We start from the raw sequence: 21,753 nt of genomic DNA on the forward strand, positions 1-21,753 counted from the left end.
AAGGTCCTCTCTATATATACTTTATCATTTAAAACTTTTAAACTGGTTTATCTGGGTCCACACTGCCATATAAGAAGCTTTACCTCCACTGCACAGCTGTGGAGGGAGAGGAGTTTGCCTCCACCTTTGAAGGAGAGAATTCTAGTTCTGGTTGGAACTATCTGGAAGGGGGCGGAGCCAGGCTCTCAGCTCTGGCCGGCCCCCTTCCTCATTCTGAAGCTGATTGATAGTGGAAACATGCCAGCTTCTTAATCAATAATGTGACAATGATTTTTTAAAAAAACCTTCAAGTTTAATCATGGTTTGTTGAGTCTAGATGAAATTAAGTACAAAGCTGCAATTAATTATATATATAAGTAATATGTTGTTATTTTCCCTACAGAGGGAAAAGAAATGGGGTGCATGAGCTCCAGGCACACTGAAGTGCATTCTAGTCACAATAAGCCATGGTTTATCCTTAAACACTGATTTTTAATCCAACCTTTTTTGTTATCCTGGGATAACAACATCCAAATTCCATTCCAACTTATTGTTTCCTCAAGGACAATAAAATAAAATAAATAAATAAGAAGTTGAACGTAGACCACTTTGGATGCTACAGTTTACAGTGTATTGCAGGTGCAACACTGGCAAAATTAGGGACTCTTTACTCACATCTTTCATCCTGAAACAACAGCAAGGCTATCATCTCCGGCTGAGAGTTCAGAGGTCCATAGAGCAACACAGTGATCTGTGAATGACCCAAGATAATCAGAAACCAAGCTTCCACATATCTATGGAACCATTGGAGTAGGGTGGTACTTCACCTAGCATAAGTGTGAATTGATACGCCCAGGTCTCTGAACCCTTTTCCCTACCCACTCCTAGCACAGAAGAGTGATATACCCCACTGAAATTGAACCCAAATTATTAATAGATAGAGACAAACATCCTTTATCCTTTCAGCAAATTTCATGATGCCATGAGAAAGGATTATCTTATTCATTTACATTGTCATCACTCCTCCTTTGAGGCATCATATAACCAAGGGTAGCATGTTGATATTCAGATCATTCATGTGACAATTCCAGATATGAGACAAAGGTAGCAACAAAGAAGATTAATGGTTCTGAAACCAAGAGTAATAATAGTGCCAAAGAAAACTGGAGAAATGAATATTTGCACAAGTGTTTTTGAAGGTGTGTGACTGCATGGAAATAAACACTGCCAAGATTGCTCATTTCACTCCAAATCTGAACCTGGAAAATGTTTATTCTCCCCTAGTAAATATGTTACTTTTTTTGTCTCTATTTAGAGAGGTGGGGTCCCACATGGAAGCTGTCAAATTATTTCTGCATAATAGCATTCCATGTGGCAATGGTAATCATGAAAACAACTTTTCATGTAATGCAATCCAATTGCATGGGAAGCCCCATACCACTAGCATTAGCCATCTGAACTGTAAGAAATGGCCATACAGAGTCTCCTGGCAATTAGGATTGACCCCAGGGTTAGCAAATTCAACAATTTCAAATGGCACATGAAGCACAGTCAGACAGAAACAACTTTTGGCAGCCTGTATGTAGAGTTTGTAACATTCCAGTCCTGCTCTGGTTTAATGAAAATAAATCCCAGAATATATTCAGATGTTTGTATAGAAACAGTAGTATCACAATGAAACCCTTCTATGTACTTATGAAAGAACTAAGGAAACCACAAGGCTGTATTGCAAAAGTAACACTATTGGTATTCCCAGAAACACATTATATGCACACTTTAGGAACTTTTAAAACATCGGCCATGAAGTATTCAAAATTTGGTTCAAAATGAATCAAAACTAGTTCTTTTCAGCAGTTGCCTACTTTGTAATCCTTTTTCTAAAACATTTACAAACAAATGTTTTAAAACCCGAGAATCCAATTTTTCCAACTTTGGATACAAAAGATTTTACATAAATACACTCCACACATTTTCTGTTAAACTTTATGATTAATAGCATCAACACATGATAAAAACCTTTGTCTCAGACTTTAAGACAATAATGATAGTGGGAATTCCTTCACACACAACTAATACAACAAAACCCACTGTCCTAATAGCAGGAGGTTGTTTGTGTATTCAGATAACTGTTCTGAAAGCTTTCCAGCTCTTGAAAGTCTTTCACTTGGTTATAATCTATCTAAAGAAGAGGGTGCAAAAGAATGCACACAAACGTGTCCAGTTATCTGCTGAAAACATCTTAGAAATCTCTGCAACCTTTTAAGCCACTTCAAGCTGTTGTAAAATTCTTTTTCTCAATTAATTACAATACCAAATGGTAAGAAAAAAAATATTTGATAGGCAAGAAGGTATCAACATGCAATTGTGTACATTTTAGGAATTTGTGAGTGCTCTTGATTAGCAATCCGGTTTCAGATGTAAAGATGTTTTACTAACCTGTAGTGGTCTCTGTTTATCACTGCTCTTAGGAGATTTCAACCCACTTGTTTGTTGTTGTAAAAGCAGCTGCCTGGCTGCCTGCAATGCCTGAAAGTAAAAACAACATGGAAATAAGCATTTTAAAATGTTTCACTAAAAATGTGATAGCTTGTAACTTACCCAGTGTATAACATGCCAGCAACATTTGGCCTCTCCTACATCACTTGACTACATCAGACTTTACATCTTTTTTAATATACACCAAGAAAAAAATCTTCAGAAAATACTTCTGCCAGGTATTGTGGAAAAATATATAGTGTAACAAATCCTCAAGGAAATAGTATTAATTTATATAAAGTGCTTGAAGAGGAAAAATCATAAACCGCATCAATAGCCTCATCTCCACAAGGAACTTGTCTGCAGCTAAAATGCTCACACCCTTGTAAATCATCATTCAATTTGCATTTTCATATTACAGTTTTAAGCAAAAGCAGTAGACTTCAAGTGTTACCGGAAGCTGTAATTAAATTTGACAAATCAACATCAGATTATCTTGAAAGTGAATTAATAAGGATATTCATTGAAGATTAAAAATACTTTTTTGTACTTATAATTCAAGGGGAAACCTCTCGTTTGACAAAATAAAGTGGAGTTTTAATGCCAAATAAAATTAAGTGGCTTTCATTTGCATTCTTAGTAAACTCCGAGAACAAAGAAACCACTACTTAGCCAATCAGCTTAGCTTCTATGGGTGATAGCATTGCAATCAAAATATAGCATTAAAAATCTTTCATCCAAATGAAACAAAATAGCACAATAACTGTACAGAGAGACATCAATTATTAGAAAAAACTAACTTTAAAAATGTAGTCTAAAAATGAGAAATGGGTAGTACAGATCAGAAAAAAGTTTTTGGTTTTAAAACAAATCTAACCATATTTCAAAACTGACCACAAGGCACTCTAAATATTACTTAATTGTGCTTCTACTCCATACAAATTCAGTGAGTTTGAACTTTTCAATGTGAAATTACTAAACTATATCTTATATATTCTGTAGAATAATAACATATGGAAAAAGCTATCAACAGGGCAGAGGACGTACAATCCAACTACATTCATTCTAAAAATTACCATCAAGTTAATAAAAGAAAGGTATAGTTTTTATTAGAGTCAAATGAGCTGGTTTTTAAGGTAGTTTCCAGTATCCATGACAACAGTTGCTTTGACAAGATGTGCATATGGCATTACACTGCCAGCTGGTGTGAACAATGTTTGAACTACTGCATTGAGATGCTGAGCAAACAGAAAAAGTTGCCACGTCTTAACCCTGAGGGAAAGCAGTCATCCCCTGATCAATTATGAAAAGACAGAGAGAGGGCTGCTACAGTCTGGCTCCATGCAAGTTTTCAGAGAAGGCAGGCAGACACAGCAAACCAAAGTAAACAAACTGCATGCGCTATCACCAGCTCCTAAGAACACAGATTTGTCTCCTTGTAAAAGCCACTAGTACAACTCTGAAGTACATACTTTCCGCGTAGGTACAAAGATACCCGCAATGACTCCAGCCCCCCTTTTCTCTTTTGTTTTCCAATTCTCAAGTAACTGCAAGTCAGCATGAGCAATACAAAGTTGCAAAATTCTGAATTATAGGTGAGATATCAAGTTTTGTTTAAATCCTCAAGCCTACCAGAAGGGGCACTTTAGCACCCTAGAGCCAGCTTTTGAGCAGAAGTAACAGAGAACTAGATGTACATTGTAGGCATTTTATGACACCGTCATCTCAAGAGTCTGTCTCTGAGACTCAGCCATCTGTCATGTACAGGATTCTTTTTTCATAGGCAAAAACAGCTGGGACAAAAATTACCCCAACAGATCTATTCTATTTTGGGGCACTTCTTTGTCAGACACAATGTAGTGTATAGAAGCAAAAAAAAAAAAAGATCCCCTATTTTGTGAGTGAAACATGATGCAGAGAAGTGAGGGAAACTGCACAGATGATAAACACTCATATACTTTCTTAAAGATGTCGTTGTAACACAAATGCTTGCTCATTTGACCATTTCTAGAAAGAACCAAGCACAGAAATGGTGTCATGGGTTGCAAAACTAGAGGAACCTAATGCAAACATCTACTATACAGTAGTCAGAACACCAAAGGCCAAAAAAGAATGCAATCAGGGCTGAAAACCTTGCTCCTCACAGAAAGAATTCCTACCACATAATAGCTTAAATCTTGTTTTCAGTCCTGACTAGAGTTGAGCCATTTGAATTTATGGGATTTACCTACACTTTGACTCATCCTTACAATTGATTGAATGGGTCTATTCTATTTGGGGCTATCCAAATAGAATAGACCTATTTGGATCCTTTTTGCTTATCTATACAAATAAAAAATGTGGACTCAACTTGAATCTGATGCTGTCCTCACTATACATGGAAATTTCTAATGAGTAGTTTCTGTGGGTTTTACATCTTTAACTTGACTTTTCTTCGTTTTAGGTGAAGTCAGAAGATACTCCAAAATGTGCAGGAAAATCCAGCATCTGTGGGCTTCACTGCACTTTGGACAGCTACTCCATTTCATCCCTGTCCTTATAGACACTGCCATCACCCTTTCCCTGGGCTAATCAGTGCAAGGGAATGGAATGATTCCTCCCTGTATTGCTGCTCCTGCTGATGTTCTCAAGCCACAGAAATCTGTGTGAGCACTTGGGCATTCTACTTATGTCAAAAATAGAGCACCCATGTTATCAGCCAGAAGGACAGAGTCACTTTTCTCCCTCCTTTCTGTTTGCATGAAAGCCCTCTTAATACATCAGCAGATGATTTCACAGAACTCTGTGCCTGGTGAGGAGCAGCAGTGGCAACACAGAGGGCAAAGGGATGGCCCAGAGGAGCTGATCTGGTGTTGGCCAGGCTGAATCATTTGGATGCCAAGTTACAGCAAATACATTTGTCCTTTGAAGTGCAAATGTTTTAAGAAAAGATCCCCCCCAGTTTTAGAAACAGGCCTCTTTTTTAATGGTAACTACCTGAATACATCAATAAACTTATCATACAGAGGGGATTAAAGCAAACACACAGGAGTAGAACACCAACTCATTTGAGAGAATTTAACCAAGAAGGAAACATCACTGGGATCAATTCTTAGGCTGCATATTACAGATTCCTGTAATTTTTTCCCCCTCATTATGGTCGGAGGTTTCCAAACTACTTCTCAAAAACACATCAACAGTTGTTGAGATTTTTAATCAACATAATTGTTGGCACTAGTTGAACCTCTATAATATTCAGCTCTATTAGTTCATTTACACCACACAAGAGATATCGCATATACTCGTGTATAAGTCAAAGCTGATCTCATGTTTAAATCAAGTGCGAGTTTGGGGGACAAAATTGTGGATTTTGACCTGCGGACAGGTCAAAGTTGAGGGTCATTCTTCAAAGAGGAGAAAATATCAATGCCAAATTAGGGGACCTGATGCCCCTGACTACTGCAATTTTCTCACCTAGGTATTCAAAAGAGCCAGAGGGGACACCACAGTGGATCGAGTAACAGAGGATGGTGCTCCTTTTAGTTTCTCCTGAGATAGACTAAACACTTTCATAAGCCAGAGAAGGGTATGGATTTCTTTTTTACCTGAGTTAAGATATTTTTACAAGAGTTAAGATAGAGTACTTACACTTACTCATAGATAGGTTGACCCAGATTTTTTAGGTTGATTTCATTTGACTGATTTTTTTTAGACTTATACATGAATGATGTGTGGGTTTTTGTCATTTCCTGTTATAATGGGAGCAACGTACCTTTAAAAAATCAGTTCTGGAATTCACATGAAAGCTTATTTAATCTATAAAACAATTAGCTAAAATTGGCAAAACTGCAAGTGGCAGCACTTTCCCCCAGTTTTAGTTAACTGACACAATATATTGTGATTGATTCAAATGAGCAGAAGACTAGTGGTTATTGAGCTGGAAAAATATATCCATTTTTTAAAAAGGTTTCTTTTAAATTAAATAGTATTTTTATTAATAGAATAATCTGACTCAAAAAACTTTAGAAAATGTAACAAATTTTTTTTAAAAAACCCTCTTAAGGATTTAGATTAAAATAATAACTCTCAGAAGAGGTATTCATTCCTACTCAGAATTTGTGCAAATACTTGCTTTGTTTTACAAAATGCTATAGGCAACTACTACCATTAATTTCTTCACATGTAAGCTAAATACACATAGACTAAATCTGGCAGTTTCAAGTGTACTGTGATAAGGTATAATGATTTTAAACTAAGGTTTCTTAAGTTTACAAAACACTGTCTTTGGAATTGGAGAGATACTGGGACTATGCATATGCACAGCGTATCATAATACCAATTACATATACAATTGAAATGCTCCATTGTCGGGGTTTTTTCTTTTAAAAAAGGCCAAACAAGTGATGCAATCTGAAGAAATCCAATAGTACTGCAGCTGAAAATTAATAATGTACACAGATTACTTTCTTCAATTTAAAATACATGTTGTTTGCTCCTTCTTTTGTATTTTTTTCCTAAATGGAAACAGATGTCACTCATATTGTTCTGTTAAAAACAGGAATGTTTAACCTATCAGCCTGTTGCATTTGAGATGTTAAAATGAAAAATGACATCTATGGCCATTAATATCTTCAATGTATAAACAGCACAGCGTGACACATTCTTGAGAGCTGAAGGCTACAAAATCTCTCTGAAACATAAATAACAAAGCACTCAGAATCATATTTGATGTTGATATTCATCTCTGCTGCCTGGGCTTCTTATGAAAATAGATGCAGCCCAAATGGATCTCCTATAATTGGTTTCAGATAGCGGGGTCAGAAGAAATATGATACAAGAAACTATTACATGGAACAGGCGAAACAAGAATGTTTATACAAGCACTACCCTGTTAAACTGACAATGGGCGTACACTTTGCAGATAACCAGGAGAGGGAGGGGGAAAACTTGTCACAAGAGATTATTTTTATTTCCCATTTTGTTATGGAATATTTTAACTTTTTCTACATAATGTAAAATAAGCTCCTTGAAACAAGAATAATCTAAGTTTTCTTAAACTACTTGGAAACAGTGAACAGAACACTACCAAATTAAATATCTATATGAGCTGAAAAATGCCCAGAAAACCCAATAATAATCAAATCTAATTTCAAAAGGGGAATTTTATGGTTGGGGGGGGGGGGGGAGGATGGAGAGAAATAATGACTTCTATGAACTGATGCAGCTTATGGTCCTATCTAAGACACTACTGTGTACCCTGACCACCAACAGCTGGTCTACATCTAGAAGGTGGAAGAATTTGTGGAGAGAGAGTTTGGGAGAATTTTTGAGCTCCAACTGGAAATATTTGGGACTACATTTGGAACTATAAATATGGAAAATATGAACTATGCCACTAAGTTATGAACACCAGTAAACAGAACTTCGGAAACATAATGGGAAAGTTCTAATCCACCAAGAACTATGGAAAAGATAAAAATGACCTCAGAACAGACTTAGAAATTAGAAATAACACAAAACACATTTAGCATAAACATGTCTCAATGAATGTTACAATAGTTAAACAGAAAATATCATTAAGGCTATAAAAGACCTCTTAAAATATGAAGATTTCACTGAACGAATTCAGAAAAATCATTACAAAATACACAAACTATGGCAAACAAACATGGTTGTGAGCAAAAGCAAACTTAGCAACAATATAGTGATAGCTGAGAAACAATGCAAAGAGGGGAAGGATGGTGGTGGAAAAAGTGGGTTAAGCAGGAAAAGATACAGAGAAGAATAGACAAAATGGAAACAGGGTTCGAATACATTCATTCATTACAAGGAAAATTGAATGTGTATGGAAAGTGTGATCAAAATCTGTACAAATATAGTCATCCAAAGAATTTGAATAGGTGTAAATTCAAAACAGACAAATGGAAACAATTATTTCATGCATCATGTGGGACTTAATTTCCTTCTTTACTGCCATACTCTCTTTTCCTTGTGTTTCCTGACTTTTTAGATCATCAGTCTGAATGCAAGGATCAGTCAAAGTAATGATTTGTAAACTGTTCTAGAAGCTGTTTTGGATGAAAGGCATGATAGAAATACTCTAAATAAAAAAAATAATGTATGGAATTTACTGCCATGTGTTGTAGTTATGTTCAATGGCTAGGATGCTTCAATTTTTTTTTTTTTTTTACAAAAGATGAATGAAAAGGTTATCAATGGCTATGAAGTCTGAAAAGTCTCCAGGTTCAGAGATAACCCTACTTCTTTGAACTATTGCTCCCAGAAGCATGATATCATTGGAGACATGGAAGTAAGAAGCTACCTTTGACAAGAGAGTGGTCTGGGAGCAAAGTAACATTATTGAAGAAGATGTGGCGCATACTGCAGGAAAGCTATCTTTTACACATGCATTGTCAATGTAACTTTAACCAGGAAGTCTCACTTTATGGTAAATAGTCTAAGCTTCTTAAACTGTGAGTCCCAATTCCAAATGGTTTTCCCTTAGCTCAGTGTTTGGATCCCAAAAAATTTGGCAGCATTAAAGGTTTTCTCAACCTCATTTAAATGTTTTAGACATTTAAACAAATCTGTTCTAGGGTGTTTACAGTGGACTTTGCAGACAATGCTTCAGTTGTACTTTATAAAAAGGAAAATTAGCCTGTTTAGCAAGCTTTGGAAATGCTTCTTTTCTATCAGTAAATGTTTGGTTTTTTTACCTATTTTATATATTTATATCTCAGGGTCACGTAATCATTGGTTATGCTGCAATGAAAACACATATATTTTCACCAAGTTTTGAAAATTTTATGACCATTTGTTTTGCATGCACAATCCACCTGACTGACAAAGTCTCCATGGATAGATGATGGCTGAAAGTCTACTTCACTACTCATTGCCTTTCATTGTGCAAAATGCTTTAAGATCTTTAATTTGTATTCTTAACAGTTATATGAGATAGGTTCCAAATTGATAGCAAGGCTGAGCAATGTGGTCTCAAATTGGAAACCATTTTAACTAGTTCTAAATGGTCCTATATCAAGTGTCAAATTGTTTAATGTGCTTTTAAACTGTTTAAATCATTCCTACAGTTTTTAATTGTTTTTACAGATATTGTTGTACACTGCTCTGAAATTTTTGGATATATGGTAGAAGATAAATATTTACACAAAGAAAGAAGCAAGGGCACTTCTAAAACACAGTATAAATGTATATATTTTATGTATATGCATATGTATTGTGTGTGTGTGTGTAAAATATCTGTGACCAATGTGTATGTGACCAATTCACTTGGTGATCTCTTGAATTTAATAGTTTTTTTCTTAAGCAAAGAATATCCAGAAGTGGGTTTGCCAGTTCCTTTTTCTGAAATATATCCTATAGTACTTATTGAATATACTCATGTGTAAGTTGACCTCATGTATAAGTTGAGAGCATGTTTTGAGGCCACAATTAAAGTTTTAGTATGACCAGTGTAGGGTCACTCTGTGGAGAATGGAAAGCACCAGTGCTGACTTAGGGAGCCAGCTATTCCTGGACACAGTCATCATTTCCCCGCCCAGATATATAAAAAGTACAGAAGTGGTAGGAGAGAAAGCAGAGGAGATTGGTGCTTCTTTTAGGTTCTCCCAGGACTAAGCTCTTGCCTTTTGCCACTCTATTTTTCGATAAACATTAAAGTACAGTACTCACATTAGATAAGTCAACCCAGGATTTGGTCTTTTTACTAAAAATTTGAGACTTATACATCGGTATTTGAGATATTATTCACTGGTCATCTCCTATTCAAGTGCTAACTAAGTCTAACCCTGCTTATCTGCCAAGATCAGAGCAGATCTGGCACTTTTAGTGTATTTTCAGTCTGTAAATATATATTTGATATTTATTTATAAAATAAATATAAAAAAAGAATAGACATTTACTTGACTCATACATTAAACATAGATGGTTTTGATGGAAGAGATTAAATCGCCTGGAAATGAATGTATATGTGATTACACGACATCCCAAGCTCACTGGAACCATTCAACAAATAAGCATTTGCAGGTCATTTTAACAAGGAATATCTAAATACCTGCATATCCTACTGAGCTTTGATTTCATTCACCATTACATTTTAACTAAACAGAAAAAGTAATAGTAATAAACAGATGGATGCATCATGAAGTTTCATAATGCTGTTTAATAAAAAGAAATTAATCACATAATTGTCATAAACCTATTTTCAAACAGCAATCTATCAGAGGGAAATTATGCATCTGTAGTTATTGACCTTTCATTTCAGCATGACTGATATATAATTAGACTAGTTTTGTGAAAAATAATAGTTAATTACCAGAACATTTTTTACTTTAATTGTTTGAGGGGTTTTTTTTACACTTAATATTTTTCTCTTGTTCTCTCTCAATGTGAGGATGCCAATGCATACATAATACAGTAACAATATATCTTGTAGAGTGGCTTTATGTTTTTAAAAAGAAATAGACTTCCTACATTTTCTGTTTCTATTCATGCTCCAAAGGATTTTTAAAGCTGAGAGTGGGCTGCAAATTACGGAATATTTACAGCACACCTCCCCACTATATATATATATATAATACACACACACACACACACACACACAAATATATATCACTATATATATATCACTCTCTCTCTCTCTCTCTCTCTCTCTCTCTATATATATATATATATTATCTCTCTCTCCCTCTCTCCCTCTCTCTCACTTTATCACCGATTAAGTGCGATTAGGGACATATTGCTTAAGGTTCCTTATTCTGGGAAGGCACACTGGAACAACCACGTTTTCAGGCTCCTCTTAAAGACTGCCAGAGTACAATACCCATTAAATGATGGACAACATGTTTCTAAGAGCCATTCTTCCTACCCTTCAAATATTTAATCTACAATGCCACTCACAGTTTAGAAAACCCTGTAGGGAGAGACGAACTGGGTTCTCAAAATGAGCATTTGGCAAAATATGTTTTTGTCATATAATAATAATAATAATAATAATAATAATAATAATAATAATAATTTTTCCAAGACTTCGTCTCTTGTACCTCTGAGTTGAATTTATCTGGAGAGACTAGAACCCCTTACAGTGCATGTTTTCAACTCTTTCTCTTTAGAAACAAGTGTTAATTTATGAAGCCCATTGACCTATGCCTGAATGTTGGTTTCTGTAGTCAATCTTCTAACACAGCATAAGGGCAACAAACAGATACAAACCATTTCTGTGAGTGAAGAATTTTATTATTTTTTAAAAAGATTTCACAGTGTGCCAGAACCCACTCTGTTCAACTCACCCACAACCAGAATATTAGTAATGGGATACATACTTAGTAACAGTAGCAGTGACATATAATAATAATAATAATAATAATAATAATAATAAAAGTAATAATAATAATCGTTATTTATACTCCACCACCATCTCCCCAATGGGGACTTGGAGCGGCTTACATGAGGCCAAGCCCAAACAACAATTACAAGTAAAGAGAAACTGAACGCAAACCAAAAACACAAACAATAAACAACAACATCATAATTATATAAAACATATGTATACACAACAATATAAAATTACAATAAACACAAACACAGTGACAATGGGCGGGCTACATGTAATGGTTAAAAGAAAAACTAATTAAAACTGGTTAAAAAACTTGGGTGAGATAAAAGAGAAACAAATTATTTGTGGAGGAGAGCTCATTATAGTGGGGGTTGTGGAATCAAGCTTTCCCACGAGGTAGGGGCTTTTCCTAATTTCTCCAGGTAGTGAATTCCAGAGTCGGGAAGCCACTGAGGAAAAAGCTCTCTCCCTTGTGCTTACCAGGCGAGCTTGTGAGACTGGCAGGAGCGAAAGAACAGCCTCCCCGGAAGATCGGAGGGTTCAAGATGGTATGTGGAGGGAGATATTGCATTAACGTAATGCTACCTTCAAGAACCATTTGTATAGATCCGACTTTGTAATTAATATTATATATTTTAAAATTATATATAGTTTTTAGGGGTCTACACAGTTTACCCAATGGTTTTACTTTCCCAAAATTAAATATAATATATAGTAGCATTGTTTATAATTATAGGAGATAAATCTTAGACTGGTTTTCTTTGGGAAGGGTGGAATCCTCCCAATCTTCAAAACAAACACAACTATGGTATATTCTTTTTAAAGTAATTTATTTTAAATTATATTGTTTAAAGATCACATCAGTTCTTCTTCACATTAATCATTCGAGTATTAGGGAGAAGGAACAGTCTGCTTTATTGTGATACATTCCCAAGCTATATTACATCTTAAAAATATAAAATAAAAACACAGGATGTTGGCATATGCAATGTGATAACCATTGGCCCATCTGTCTGATCCAAATATGATTAAGATGAGTCCAATATCTTAGCCAACAGCCAACAATTCCATTCACCTGGAATTGAACCTGGAACCATTTTGAGTGAAGATTACTTTACCTGCCACTAAGCTATAGAGCAAGGGTCCTCAAACTTTTTAAACAGAGGGCCAGGTCACAGTCCCTCAAACAAATGAATTCCTATGCACAATGCATATATCTTATTTGTAGTGCAATAAATTTTGGGCCTCCTCTTGAATGATGAGATAGGATTATTGTTGTTGTTGTTGGATGCTTTCAAGTCATTTCAGCAAGGGCTGGGTAAATGACCTTGGAGAGCCGATTCCGCTTAGTTTGAGGACCCCTGCTATAGAGTATCCCTGACCACACTGATGTAGCCCAAATCACTAAAAATGTGAATTAAAGTAGTTAAAGCAAGTGAAGGAAAACATCTTCAATTTATTTGCTAGTAATACACCAAATATTTGGTTGACAATATTAATATATTCAAGATACAATACCAGAAGAAAATACAAATGATTACTGTATCAATTTAATTCATTGGGAGATTGTTTCCTTAAAGATGTATTTGACTATGAAATGCTTTTTAAACCAACCAGACTTTTTTTCTTTCAATAAAGTATTCAACTCATATTGGCATGAATTTGTTCTATCCCCTTCTGAAATAGCTTCTAAAGTCCAAAGAACATAGTGCATTGCAACCTTCAATAAAGAAAATCAACCCTATTTGTAATTTTAATGTTTTTAATATGCAAGGTACTTTACAATTCGTACTTCATTTATCCACAAAGCAACCCCTGAAAGTCATTATTACTTCATTATTATTTAAAACATCAACTTTCCCTGAACAAATTTTATGTTCATGTCAATACTATCAGGTAGCTACTATATGGACAGCTTTCTGAATTTCTAGCTCTTTGGCTCAGTCTCAATCCAACATTATTTTGTATTCTACTGTCAATACTCAGAGGCCCTAAAAAGTTTATCATTGGGTTTTTTGGCAGGATTATTTCACAGTGGGTTTGCCTTGGCTTTTCTGTGGGGACGAGAGAATATGACTTGCCCAAGGTCATACAGTGGGTTCTCATGGCTGAGAATGGGGATATGAACCCTGGTCTACAGAGTCATAGACCCCATTTACACTGACCAGAAGCAAACTTCCACAAAAGCATGTGAAAGAAAGCCCTTTCAAAGCCCTGGTTTGAAATTACATTAAATGGCCAGGATAGATGGGGCCATAGTCCAAAACACAAACCACTGTATCATGTAGGCTCTCAGTGACTATATACATACATCTATGATAGTCATACGTTTCCATGATAGCAATTATAATCACATTAATAACTGATTTATTGACAAATGTTTGGAATATGATTCACATAGTGCGGCTGGATTTGAGGATTGTCACGTTTTTATTTCCAGGGGATCAGGATATTAGATTCTCCAGATTCATTTTTTTTAGAAACCAGAATTACTGAGAATCTGCTACTACCTAAAACTGATACATGTCAGTGAGCAGATAAAGGAAGCAATGAAGCTTTGAGTAAGCTTCAGCTATCTCTGATTTTTTTTCTCAAATCCAGTAGTAGTAGTAGTAGTAGTAGTAGTAAGAATACCCTGCTTTATCTCCCTGGAAGGGGACTCAAAGCAGCTTAAAATAAAAGCATTAGCATAACCATTTAAAATATACAAATATATGAACCTTACAACAGGAATAAATATAAACTGTATTTTAAAATTCCTAGTTAAAAGCTATGAAGAACGAATAGTTGCTGCTCTTTAGGTCTTACAACAATGCTACTTACCAGGATATCTTTGTACTGATGTCTAAATAAATTACAACTTGGTATTGTAGTGACAAAATTGTGTCCGTATTTATTTAATTTGGGGTGTAGAGGGAATGAATCACTAACATCTTGTGGAACATGAAATGCTAACACTCTTATGGTGAGTTGCTACATAAAATCCCTTGACTGATGTCAGGAGAATGCCAAGAGAACTCAGGTATGTTGAGAATTCGGAAGAAATCAAGAGGACATTCACCCACAAAGCCAAGCATAGAAGCAGAAATGTAAACATTGGAAGTATCCAAACAAACCTTAACAAAAAAAATGAGTTATTCCGAGTAAGGCTGCATTCACTTCAAGTATCCCCAAAAGGTCACACATAGACAAGACTTGCATCATCCACCAATGTAAAATATGTTATTAAAAAGGAAGCAATAGGTATGCTGTAGCTGAGAAAAACGCATCCCTTCCCCTCTTGAAGACATCCAGATAATCCCAAAGGAAAATATGTAACTACTAAGCAGGGAGTTAGCTGGAAAAATAGCTCCTCCAGTTAAAAGCTCTCTGAAGCTTTTTTTCCACTTGGTTGAAGGCAGATGAACCAGTTCCAATCAGCATGTGAGAATCATGCTTGTTTTTGTCCAGAATAAGTAAGACTTCAGCATCTCAAGCACTTCTTTGGCCCCTTTCAGTGAGCAACTCAGTATGGTGTGGTTGCTTGAATGCTAGATCAGAACTTTGGGAGGCCAGGGTGTGTTCAGGCATGAAAATCCATTGGGTGACTTCAGTTAAGTCACACTCTCTTAGACTTAGGAAACACAATGGCAAATCTTCTCTGAATAATCCATGCCAAGAAAGTATTATGATAGGGTCACCATAAGTCAGAGTTGACTTGAAGACAAAAACTAACAACCTTTTTTAGGCTTTCTATGGGATGCAATATGTGTGGGTTTTACATGCTGAGTAGTTATTATATGAGCTGTGATTTAAAAATAACAACTCTCAAGTAACAGTGATATAATAGTACCATGACAGAAAGGAAAATATACAGTGAAAAATATGGCCACCATTTTCCCAGCATATTATATATATCTCAAAAATTGTGGCCGATGACCCAAAATTAATGAATTTAACAAAGACAAAGTGTTTGGATTGTATCTTGGATTAATCAAAGCTTTCTCTAGCTTAATAGAACCTCATTTACCTCTTCATTTGCTAATCCTACCTAGACAGTAGTGATACCACTTATTTATAATAATAGCTACTCTACTTTTGATAACAGAAAAAGCCATATTGACTGCAAATAGAGAGATTATGAATTTGTTTTGTTGTGAAAAAGGATGGGTCTTTCAGATATTGTTACACTGTTCTTTTCATCAGTAATGGAAAGTGATTATTTGAGTTATAGTCCAATTTCTAGAGCACCATACTTTCTACATTCCAGATCTTGGGAGTATTATTATTATTATTATTATTATTATTATTATTAATACCCTACTTTATCTCCCCTGAAGGGGACTCTAAGCAGCTGAACATAAAAATGTTAGCATAACATTTAAAATATACAAATATTAAAACAGAATTAAATATAAAAAGTATTAAAAGATTCACAGTTATAACATATTTGATGCATATTCAAAGCTAAAACCACAGCATCCCCTGAATTGATCTTTAAAAACTTCATCTTTAAAGGCCTGCCATAAAAAATACTCTCAGCTTCTTCTAATTCGAGAAACAGAAGCTTCAAATTAGTAAGAATGAATTAAAACTGAAAAATCTTAGGATTGCTCAAAACCAAAAATCCTCAAGAATAGAAGACATGTGGTCTAGGATACAAAACAGACAGGGAACAATTTACTTCTAAACCAGGAAAACCAAGAGAGCAGTACTAGTTTCAAACAAATAATTATTAAGCTAAAAGTAGAAAGTATTTTCTAACATGATATTTACCACAACCATTTTTTAACCAAGTCCTCAAAACTAGCATGCTTAAAGAACCGTACTTAAAATGTACTCAAGGCCATCATCAATAGCTGCATTAAAGAGAACTTGAAAATTAAGCATGTTTGCAGTTTGTATGTACTTAGACATTACATTTCAGTGGTGACATTTCTGACCACTGGTCTACCACTATGGTTTGCTAAATATGATGTGGGTGTTCATGAAGAGGCAAAACAAACTGTAGGGTGATTAAGAGAAGAGAGGAGAACAAACTGGCCTCTATCTATCCTTTCTTCAGCTCAATGTTGGAATGCAATTCAGTAGCCAAATTTAATGCATTTTTAAATCAGTCCATAATAGTTCTTGCCTCACATGTTATAAGGTAAAGGTTTCCCCTCGACATTATGTCTAGTCAATTCTGACTCTGGGGGGATGGTGCTCATCTCCATTTCTAAATCAAACACCAGGCATTGTCTGTAGATACCTCCTAGGTCATGTGGCCGGCATAACTGCATGGGGCACATGTTATAGACAGCTTTATATTTTCTGCAAGACTGCTTTATTTTCTCTCTCTGTCATACATCAAAAGCTGGTGGGAAGCCACATAGTTTTGCTTCATCTATCTTTGGAATTACTCTGCTTTATACGGTATCTGTAAAGACTTGCTCAGTCAAATGTTTGGGATTTGTTTTTGTTTTCTGCTCTTGGAGGAGGTTTAAAATCCACCCTTTAATGTTGAGAATTGACTAAATATTGTAGGACTTCCAGGGTCCACAGCAAACAGCCTAAGGCTTGACACAAACATTCCCAGCTTAGCAGATGGGAGGCAACAAGGAAGAAGGTCTACTAGTTGTGCCATCTTGTTTGTATGATTCCCATTCCTATTGAATCATTAAAAACTCCTTAAAGGTACACATTGAACTAGTATCTAATGTTTTTGATTAATTTTAAATTTCTAATCTGCTGCTGTGTGAGCTGAATTCTGCTGTCTTTTCCTATTTTTTTCATTCTTCCATTCTTCCATTTATATTAGGAACTGCTTTAACTACTCTAGGTTAGAGACAGTTTACAACTGTAATGGAATACTGTACTATGCGGCAAAAACACTTTTTATAAAGTAACTGCCTGCTGGGAAATGGGAGATTATATGTATATGCATTGAATTTCATTGCAATTTAATTTTGTAATTTGTTTAATCGTGTTTCAATATCATTGGGCTTTATGTTTTAAGCTAATTATTTACATCTCTGTTATGAGGCATCTTGAGATATATTTTTGACAGAAAGGTGGGTTATAAATCAACAAACAACATAGATCAACCCCGAGAATTATTTTGAACAGTTGAGCATATTTTCAGTTGAATCTTCTAAATGGAATTTGTGTATTCATAATTAATTAAGATTTTATTACAATCTAGAATGTTAATATTATCTACAGGTGAAAGGTATAAATGTTGTTTCCTGGAGGAATATTTCTCCCTGTATGAACCTGTTCATGTCTTGAGAGCTTTCAAAAAGACCCTTATCTGTGTCCCACCACCTCCAGAATATATCTGTTGGGAACATGAGGTAGTGTCTTCTACATGGCTGCTCCAAGGTTCTAGAAATGCCCTATTAACCAAGTTATCACACTGGAGCTTTAACATGGGTAGTCCCTTTCTTCTGGAGCTTGCAAAATTCAGGAAAATGTAGTTTAATATGGGGCCTTTTGAATACTGAGCTACAGAGATCCTCGCCTTTCCAAACTACATTTCCCAGAATTCTGCAGGTGGCAGAAGAATGGGATTGCCTACATTAAAGCCCCAGTGTGATAAAGTAGTAAAGAAGTTAGTCTGGTTGCCACTTTGTTATCATTTCACGTGAAAGCCTTTTTGTTGCAGCAGGACTTTGAGAGCTGAGTGCTCAAAAAGCCTTTCATTAGCTGTGTTGTGTGCCATGTGTGTGATATATATATATATATATATATATATATATATATATATATAATTTTAATATCTTTTAATTGCATTTTAGCTTGATTATATCTTTTGTATATACCTTTTGTATGATGTAATTTTTAACTTTATCTTTTTTAAAGCCTTTGTAAACCTTTCCTGAATGTCAAATGAGAAAAAGATAGGATATTAATATTAAAAAATATAAATATCAATACGATGATAATGTATGTATCTGGCTGGCCTACTAGATCTCTTGGTCAATTGCATTTCAAAAAATTCAGAATAATTACAGGTGAATAAAATACACAATCTATCAAATACTCTTTTTAAAATCTTATAATTCGTCACCCTACATTATGAAATCAATTCTAAGGGGGGAGGGGGAATCAGTTGATAAAATTTAAAATCTGACTATACACACTCTCTAGAAAGCCCTTATTTCCATTGCTTTTTCTACATTTGTGGCATTCTATTATACCACTAAAAGTAATTTTAATTTCATCATGAAAAACCAGTGTTACTAGCTCAAGTACTATTGTTTCTAAATAACATTTCAAAGATGATCATGACTGCAAGAATTTGAACATAAATTCGCCTTCCCTAGTATTATAGCCAACAAGAATATAGAAGTCATCAATCTTCAAAAAGTACACACAGGAAAAAATAGACATGAAATGAGCACTGTCCTCAGTACCTGGTACATTTTGTTCATCTTTTCAGAACGTTGTTTTTCAAGTTTAGGGGTGTCTTTGAAAGCCATACTCCAAACAGAGATGTAACTATACAAGACTTTGTTGACAATACTAGCTTGCATCCCTACACAGACATAGAGGCTGACTTGAGAAGAGAAAGTACTTAAGCAAACTCTTTTTAAAACTACATTAGCTATCGAATATAAGGTTTTGTTTTGACTTTACATTCATGTGAGACTTTTAATGACCCATTTTTTTCTAACAAGACTTTTATCCTATAACTTAACTTCATGAGCTGCCACCCAAACTGCAATTGCTGTAATTTGGGTTTCAGACGTTTTTTGAACATTTCATGCCACTTTTCTTTCTTGAGCAACGCTGGAAGTAGTATACAAAAAAACCCAAACAAACATCCAAACACTAGCATAAACAAAACATATCTAAGAAATTATACAGCAACATATGAATGACCTTAGAAACCTACTTGGAACAAAGACATATAGAGCTTTTAAAAAGGCAGTCAGAGATATGATGGGTATCTCCTCAAACTATCCTCAACTTTAAGATAATCAACATTTCCTATTCTTTCTCATAATCTAGATCACTTAGGTTAGTGCATTTGTGTTCCAGACTTTATCACAAACATGTGATATACTCACTGTACTCTAGGAATGTAATTCTTTGCCGATTTAATTTGAAAAGATAGGAACAAATAATTTTAGCAATTTTCTTCTTGGTGTAGCTGCATATTTTGAAGACTATTCACAATTTGAGACTTATTTTGTACAAAATTCACACATGGCATAGTTGTATTTTCTGTGCCATATGTGATTTCTGTACAGAAGAATGTGAATAGCCCTCAAAATGTGTAGTTTCTGAAGACTTCTTTGCACCAAGAAGAAAATTGGCCTAAACTGAATTTTTTGTGCAAGAAAAGCATTTTCTCTGCAGAAATACTGTGCAAGAAAGGCATTTTATATGCAGAAATACAGTTTTATGTACAGAAAATGCTGTTTTCTGCACAGTAAGCATTGCAACCAATTGCAAGACTCTAAGCACACACACACACAAACCCCTGTTCTGGAGGGCTCAGAAAACTTTAGTAGGACTTCAGAGGACAGCTAAGTGGGAAAAAATCTGTAAAATATTTATTTATTTATTTATTTCTAACATTTCTACCCTTTCCTTCTCAAACCCCGAAGGGGGACCCAGGGCGGCTTACAACGGCAGCAATTTGATGCCGACAACATACAAACACATCACCACAACATTATACAAGAGAAAAAGCATTAGATTAAAATACATTGGATTAAAATATGTTAAAACATTATTATTAATCATATATCCAAGTCCAAATCTAATTTAACGACTGACAACTCAGTCCAAGCCTGTCATTATCAGAGTTCAAACATTGTGAATACTGCCAAACCTACTGTCCAAAGACCTGTACAATGTTGAAGATATATCATAACAAATTCTTTGCTTTTTCAAATTGTTTTATCTTTTTTGCAGATTAGATTGATTCATCAACTAAATTAAGCAATTAAAATTATACAATTGATGAGTTTGTTGTATAATAAAATCAATTAAATTAAATCTGATGGAAGTAGTCATAAAAATGGCCAGTGGTAGCAAGCTACTACCAATTTAATATGTTCACTGAATTCTACTGTTCAAAACTCTTAAATAATGATTTCTACTGTTTGACCAGCTATTTTAAATGCCCTTTTCTCCAGGAAATTAGAGAACAAATAAAAATGTTATTAAAGTAAATATGTTGTTGATCAAGACAACATTTACAGTTGGTAATTAAAATATGATACACTCTCTTACCTTCATATTAGAATTTTTTTCATAGTTCAAAGAGAGCTAACAGCATTTTGCATGAAGTCAAATATAACAATTATGATGGTGCAAAAACCCTTTTCTAAATTATTCTCTGTTTTTAAGCAAACCTTCATATTTCTACATATTAGAAACACAAATGCAATAATCTCAATTCTTGCTAAATTCCAGACACTAAAGGGCTAAGCAAGTATTCCTCCAGGCTAAATCTTAAAATGAAGAATTCCCTTAAATAAAGAAAGAAACCTCCATGAAAAAAGGGGGTGGGAATTACTACAAGAATGCTTTTCTGCACTCAAGGAGTTTATCCGATGATAATACTAATCAGTAAATACACGGGGAAAGTATACTGTTGTTATCTGCTTGAGGCCCAATGTGTATCCGCATTCATAGATCCATAATCAGATTTCCATATTGCTAAATGTTAGCCTGGATGGTCTCTGATGGGGATTTGAAGTGTGTGGCACCAGTAAAAAGGAAACAACTAATTCCTGCACATTTCTAACCTGACTTAAATTGTTCAGCATCTCTAAAGCTACTATCAACTGCATAAGAGGAACAACAAGGTACCCATATCTGCATGTCATCTCTTATTCTCCTACCCCTCTCGCCTAAAATTCCATGTTCACCTCAAGTAGAGCAAGCTCACTGGACCTATTACCAAGTCTTGATTTAGCATTTTCCATCAGATGCAATAGATCTATTCTAGTTGTGATTAGCAAATAGATTAAGGATAATATTTGTTGGGG

At 34.9% G+C, this 21,753-nt stretch overlaps 1 protein-coding gene across 17 annotated transcripts in view; it reads right to left on the bottom strand.

Moving 5' to 3' along the window:
• Window positions 1-21,753, bottom strand: part of FOXP2 (forkhead box P2) — a 402,068-nt gene that overhangs the window by 125,868 nt on the left and 254,447 nt on the right. For 16 of the 17 annotated variants that reach the window (XM_067469068.1, XM_067469057.1, XM_067469056.1 and 13 more), the window contains one exon: window positions 2,416-2,505. In XM_067469068.1, the coding sequence (XP_067325169.1) occupies window positions 2,416-2,505 (90 nt within the window). Of the gene's footprint in view, window positions 1-654; window positions 731-2,415; window positions 2,506-21,753 lie in introns of those variants that run through there. The other variant, XM_067469071.1, reaches the window with a different exon arrangement.

This window comes from Anolis sagrei, chromosome 5 (genome assembly GCF_037176765.1).
Source record: "Anolis sagrei isolate rAnoSag1 chromosome 5, rAnoSag1.mat, whole genome shotgun sequence".
In the NCBI taxonomy this organism is placed as follows: domain Eukaryota; kingdom Metazoa; phylum Chordata; class Lepidosauria; order Squamata; family Dactyloidae; genus Anolis; species Anolis sagrei.